A 7,215-nucleotide genomic window follows, 5' to 3' on the forward strand; every position below is an offset into this window, starting at 1 on the left:
TGAAGATTAGCAATTGCCATGTCTTGCTTCTCTAGTACCTGAAATCAAAGAAATGAAACTAAATCAAATATCAAAAGTAAAATAAAAAAACAGAGCGATTAGCAATTTTACTAATCCCCAGCAACTGCGCCAAAATTTGATGTGGTATAAACTAGCACACAAATTAAACCCTATAATTTAGACAATTGTAGTATGAGCAAGTAGGGATCGTTCTAGGCTGGGGATTAGGAGGGATGCTAATCAACACAAGTTAAACTTAAAAACTAAAAACTAAACTAGACTAACACAAAATAAGAATTGAGGGGGATTTTTGACGAATTTTAAGAAGCAAAAGTAAATAGCAGCAATTAAATTGAGTTGTAAAGGGAATATGGGTGAAAAGCTAGCTAGAGGATTCTTCTTCACACATGAAACATATGCATACAAATCGATTTCCAATTATTATTTCTATAAACCATGAATGACAATGCCCCAAATTAACTGTGAATTGCACTAATTAATTCTCATATTTTCCTAAGTTCATTGAATTGGACTTAGCGACGCAACCAAATTATTCTTTCAAGTTCCCTAACTATAAAAATCATGATAAAGATACATCTCAAAGATCATTAAGTTCTGTAAAAATCATAAGTATTGACAAAGCATTCATAACTATGAAAAGCATGATACTCTTGCCAAGAATTTACTTAACTCAATCATGACTAGGTACTTTTACTACTTGCAAATATAAGTTCATAGTGATTAGGTGAAATTCCCTTTTATTCTAGCATCAAATCCCTGCATGCAAACTAAGTATGCATCCTTAATAAACATACAAGAATAAGTTTTCTATAAAACAGATAAGTAAATCGCATTCATGTTTTATGAAACAATGACTGGATGTAATCAATTTATATAAAATATATGATCATGGCTTCAAATTCACCTCTAGCTAAAAAAAAATTTAGTTACACATGTTCATCATAACTGAAAAACAATCTAAAATAAACATTGAAACTTAAAAAAGTTTGGATAAGGTTGGATAAGATAATGTTCCTCTCCAACTAGGATTCCTCTTTCTTGTGTAATTCCTTGTCTACCAAGCCTCAACTTTAATTTCTCTAGATTTTAGCACATGTCTAGCACCATTTAAACACCAAAAACGTCCAGCCCATATGCTCTCCACGCATGCTATCCAATCCAAGTCCAAAACTGCTCCAAATTACTCCATTTTGCCATTTATTGTCATCTTTACCAATTGGCCCTACAATAATACGAAAATAACACAAATTACCAAAATAAATGGAAATTAACAAAATAAGATAACAAAGTCGCATAAATATGCTCCTATCAATTAATGGAGCATCCACTGGATTTATTCAACCTCAGAGAGGGTTAAGGCAAGGGGACCCTATGTCTCCATTCTTGTTCTTAATTTGTGCTGAGGGATTTTTGGCATTATTACGGAGGAGGGAGGAGCGGGGATCTTTACATGGGGTCCGAGTGGCACCAGGTGCGATGCCTTTATCTCATTTACTCTTTGTAGATGATGCGGTTATTTTTTGTAGGGCCTAGGAGGCCGAGGTTCATGAGGTGATGGAGGTGTTACAGTGTTATGCAGAGGCATCTGGATAGGTTATTAACAGAGAGAAAATTTCCATTTATTTTGGGGAAAAGTGTTTGCGGCAACAACAAAGGAAACTTGCCATATGTACTAATATTCAAGGGAACTGGAATCTGCTATTGGTAAATTTTGGTGGAGGGGAAATAAGGACAAAGGTGGTATGCATTGGGTTTCATGGCAGAAAATGAAGCGAAGTAAGAAGACAAGTGGGCTCGGGTTTAGGGATTTAGTGGCTTTTAACCTAGCTTACTTAGCAAAGATTGGGTGGCATCTTTTAGTTAATCCCGACACTTCATTGGGACACACGTTAAAGGCTAAATATTTTCCGGATCGACCATTTTTGGAGGCAACGGTTGGGAGGAGATCTTTTGGAAAGAGGATTACGATGGAGGGTGGGGGATGGTCTGCGTATTCGAACTAGACATGAACGTTGGCTTCCAAGACCTCATACCTTTAGATCACGGTGAGGGTGGCGGATTTGATTGAACCGGTGAGGGGGACTTGGAAGACTACTTTGGTGCGGACATATTTTGATGAGGAGGAAAGTACGATTATCTTGGGATTGCCTATTAGTCTTGCAGGGTGTAGCGATAGGTTGATTTGGCACTACTCGTCAAATGGTGTTTACACTGTTCGAACGGGGTACGGAGTGGCTATGGAAATGCAGGCTAATGGGGAGCTTGGGAGGATGGGGACCCTGGGGGGGGGGGGGGGGGGGGGGTGTGGTCAAATGGATGATAGTGATGATTGTTGGAAGGATATTTGGAGATTACCTGTACCAAATAAGCTTAAATTCTTTGTGTGTGGCGCTGTTGCAATAATTCTTTAGCGGTGAGGGTGAATTTGATTCATCGGCAGATGCATGTGGATAGTGGCTGTTTGATGTGTGGGGAGGCGGAAGAGACGGAACACCATTTGTTCTTTGAGTGTGCTTTTAGTAGGGTGCTTTGGTACTGCTGTTCTTTGCAGCTGGATATGAGGGCTTTTGTTGGACGAGACTTCAGGAAATATTGGAGGGGTCTTTGCATACGTTTTCGTGACAATGATAGACAAGAGGATCTTTGCAGGAAACAAATATTGGAGTTTCGAGTTGCTCAAGGTGTTGAGGGGGAACGAAGCTGACGTGAGGGAGTTGGATCTGGCAGAGAACTTTACGAGTCAGCCGATCAGGTGGAGAAGGCCAATATTTGGTGTCCTTAAAATTAATTTTGATCGGGCTTGGTGTGGTAAGACTGGTAAAGGAGGCTATGGTTGGGTTTTGCGCGATTTTGCAGGGATGTTGATTGCAGCGGGAGGGGTGGGTGGGTTGCTGTTTAGCTCGGCAGCAATGGCAGAAGCTGCTGCCATACGTGCTGCAGTTCAAATATGTATTGAGATGGGTTGTCAAAATGTGGGGGTTGAATCCGACTCCCTGATGCTCATTCGAATGATCAATAAGGAATATGCAATTGATGCTACTTTGGAACGTTTTATTTATGATATTGGATTGCTGGTAACTCAGCTAAGAAGTGTGAGGTTTATGTTTGTGAAGCGGAATGGAAATGCCGCTGCTCATACTTTTGCCTCATATGTTGCCTCACATGGAGGTGCTTTCCGGTGGGATGTCTTGGGTCCAGAGTTTTTATTTAATATTTTAGTAGAAGATGTAAACATTTCTATTCGCATCTAATAAAGTCTACTTTTTGACAAAAAAAAAATAAAAAATACAAACGTTGTAGATACTTTAATCACTTTGGAGTTTGGTATTATTTTGATACATGCCTTGAAGAATTTTGTTGCAGATTTATGAATTTATGTCAGGCTTTAGTCCTAGCAAGTGATGTAGTCTCCATCACCATTTAGTCTCGTTTTGTATTCAGTATACAACAATCATCAAAAAGGCTATCTTAATTATTACATACGAGTTATGATAACTTGCCATTACTAATTGGCTATTACTGCTTACTTATAATATTTACTCGTGGTTTGACATTTACTAACGTGATGTAATATCTATGAGATATATGTTGAATACTTGCAAATTATTATTTTATAACCTGTGGGGGTGGACAGTCACTGAAAAGTCTTTTTTAAATGGTGACATACTAGAAAAATGTGGGGGTACATCTCAGCATAAGGCATTAGAAAAGTTATATTCTGGGTACAAAACACATAAGAGGTAGTCTTGATTAATAACTTATGTGTGACATGCAAGTTGAAGAGTTGAGGCTAATTAAGTCGCCTAAACATGTTTGAAATTTTCTATTATTCATGGAAAATACCATTGTGTATCTCCCTTTACAGAAGAGGTCAAGTTTATCTAAGTCTATATGTATTGATAGCCTAGCTATATATGAATATAAATTTTTTTTATTTACCATATGCATAAGCACTTGATATAATTAATTTGTATCTTCTCTTTCTTATTTTCTAGTAATGGGGTTAAGAGAATAATACAAGTTACATTTTCAATTGATTAATTTGCATTTCCTCATTGGTCTTTATAGCTATATATTGTTTTCCACAATGTCAATACAATTTAATTAAGAAACAACATTGACATTTAAATTTGCAACTTTAAAATTGTGGGGTCTCTCCATCTCAATTTTTCTTGGAGGAATTAAGTTGAAGCTTTGTACCGTGTGATTATGAGTATTATAAATGAGCTATACATCTTTTAGATGTAATCACTAATGAGTTTGTTCGAGTAAATTTCAGGACATCATTCAAAATTGTTGGGGTTGGAGGAGAACCCGGTATACTGGATAAATTTTGACATACTTGAAAATGTGGGTGTATGCTAATTATCTATAAGTTTCTATAAAACATATGATTTAGATTTGATAGTGACCCTGGCAAACATGTCTGCCTTGAAATTTTGTTCATATGCATGGCATTAGATTTATCTTGAATGCGTTTGGAAATAGTTTTGTCCTCATCAATTTTGGTATGAAAATTAAGTGTGGCCACTATGATACTAACACTCAGCTGGTGAAATGTAAAGGATTTGGGCAAGTGTACCAAAAAGTTCCATCGACCATTGCAGAGGCATATACTGAATGTCAAATATTTTGAGGTATTGTTTATATTAATTAGAAATGAGTGGTAATTTTTATTAAACAGTTTATGGTAATGTTATACGTGCAAATGCCATATTATGTTGAGATGTCATGTTTGGGAGAGATATCTTAAATGGATATGCAAGTTCACTTTGGGTTGGAACATGAGTTGACACTCGTTGGAAAATATATTTATTTGAGGCTTAACAACCTTTTTGTTATATCCCATTTTATATGGAAGAGACCAATTTTGTTTGAGTTTATTATTGTGATATCCCTTTGTTGAAGAGGCCATTTTGTTTGGTTTGAGATATCTCACTATTTGCGGAAGAGACTAGTCGGTTCATTGTGTGTGATATCATAGCTATGAAAGTTTAAGCGGAATGGCTTATGCAATGTATTTGATATAATTATTTTGAGGTCAAAATTGGATCTTGTATATCCTCTGACAAATCCACTAAGCTAAATATTAATGATGATTATTCGAGGGGGATGAGACGTATGCCTTTAACATGGATCAAGAGTGATGGTAACCCAACCTATGTGAATGGAGATCCCATGAAGTAGGTTCATATGGGTAAGAACAAGTCACTTGTTGATTGGGCGTGCATTATTAATTTATATCAATAACTTTATTGAGCGTCTATCCCTATGGTGTAGATAGTGCAACTGTCAGTATTGATGTTACATAGTGTTTGTTTTCTGTTGGAACTTTAATAGGGTATTTCAAAACACAATTCTTCATTGGTCACACTTCAACACTATTCAATTTGTAGTTTCTAACACAACAAGCCTAGTAGGCTTCGCGCACTGGCCCAAAACCAAAGCCAGTCTCTTGACTAGGCTTCTCGCACCCAAGCCCAAACTCGAAGCCAGCTCGCAATTGGGTTTGCGCGCACCTATGGTTAGCTTCCGAGCTGGGCCCGTGTTCCCCTGCACTACAGGGCTTATCCCAAATCCCAGCACATGGCCTACAACCATGATTTGCGCTGGCCCACAGCAACCTGTGGCCCACTAAGCCCTTTTAAGGCCTTGCCCTACTCATGGCACCCAAGCCCACCGATATTAGGCTTTGGTTTTTCAAACCCAATGCTATTTTTGGCTTTCTCTATAATTTTAACTTAAATGTTATAATAATTATTGCTTCTACAATCGATCCTGTATGGTCCAATCTATTGAATTAATTAAAGTGACCAGCAGTCTATTAATCTGACGATTAATCCAAAATTATTAGCTTGAAGCTCACTTTTGGCAATTAATGATTCAATAAATTATTTCGTTTCATTGAACCGTTGACTATCGTTTGTAGTCCAGAAGCACTCACACTTAGGTTCCTGATGCAAGCCACAAATCCACTACATTTTACTATATATTGTGTTATGTGTTCTTACAGGTACCCCTATATATAAACTAAATGTTCATAGCTAAATCAAACCTGTAGTTTTGAATTTAGTGCCCTTGAAACCCGTAGCTTTCATGCTTAAATTAAACCAATACATGTCTATAGAACCCGAATGTTCTACGATATATATATATATATATATATATATATATATATATGGTTTTCCATACGACTAGCCACGTTTTGTTGTACCCTCCGTTTTAGGGACATGTCGTACTTGAACAAGCTCGATTTCACAGCTCTAAAAGTCTCTGGAAGAAACTACCTGAAGTGGGTTCAAGACGTGAAGCTTCATCTTATTGCAAAGTGTCTTAAAGCTACTATCGAGGAACCTACCAATGATAAACTCGTCGACAAAGCTCAGAAAGCTACTGCTATGCTCTTCATCTGCAGGCATATCCATAATGCATTGCAAATCGAGTACCTCATAAAGGAGGATCCACGTACCCTCTGGTTCACTCTGGCCAATTGCTTCGATCCCCAGAAAGACATTTACTTGCTTGAAGCAAGACACAACTGGCATCATTTATGTTTCAAAGACTTTATATCTGTGAATGAATACCACTTTGAAGTTTGTAGAATCCGATCACTGCTTAAGTTCTGTAACGAGGACTTAACTGAACATGATCTCCTAGAGAATACCTATTTGACCTTCAGTGCCACCAATATTGTCCCGCAGCAACAATATAGGGCACGAAAGTTCACCAAATTTTTTGATTTCATATATATTTTACTTCTCGCTGAAAAGCAGAACCAGCTTTTGATGAAAAATCATCAAGCTCGATCCAATGGCTCGAACACTTCACCTAAAGTGCATGTGACCAATTCTAGTAGCCACAACCGACGGAAATCCCGTCATGGCTATGGAAATGGGCTGCAAGCCCCACCATGGGCCCAAGGTTAATAAAACAGAGGCCTACCCAAGGGAAGAAATTTGACCCAGAAGTGCCAACCCCTTGCCCATAAGGCCACAAACTTTAAGAACAAGGGAAAAGCTACCATTCATTCAGCTTCTGCTGAATTGGACGTGTGCTATCTTTGTGGATCAAAGGATCATTGGTCATGTGATTGCCAAGCTAGCCCTGAGGCTATTGCCAAGTATTATTCCTGTCATGAGACTAACTTTGTGCTTGTAGAACTTCCCGAATATACTACTACAACTCTAGAGGTTT

The 7,215-nt window shown here is 37.8% G+C and overlaps 1 protein-coding gene across 1 annotated transcript; it reads left to right on the forward strand.

The window, feature by feature from the left end:
* Positions 1-2,645: 2,645 nt before the first annotated feature.
* LOC137732876 (uncharacterized) lies at positions 2,646-3,272 on the forward strand. The gene has a single exon (XM_068472133.1). It carries the CDS (start codon positions 2,646-2,648, stop codon positions 3,270-3,272), a length of 627 nt encoding a protein of 208 aa, XP_068328234.1.
* Positions 3,273-7,215: the final 3,943 nt, after the last annotated feature.

The sequence above is a fragment of the Pyrus communis genome, chromosome 16 (assembly GCF_041283825.1).
Source record: "Pyrus communis isolate YQ-2024b chromosome 16, ASM4128382v1, whole genome shotgun sequence".
Lineage (NCBI taxonomy): Eukaryota > Viridiplantae > Streptophyta > Magnoliopsida > Rosales > Rosaceae > Pyrus > Pyrus communis.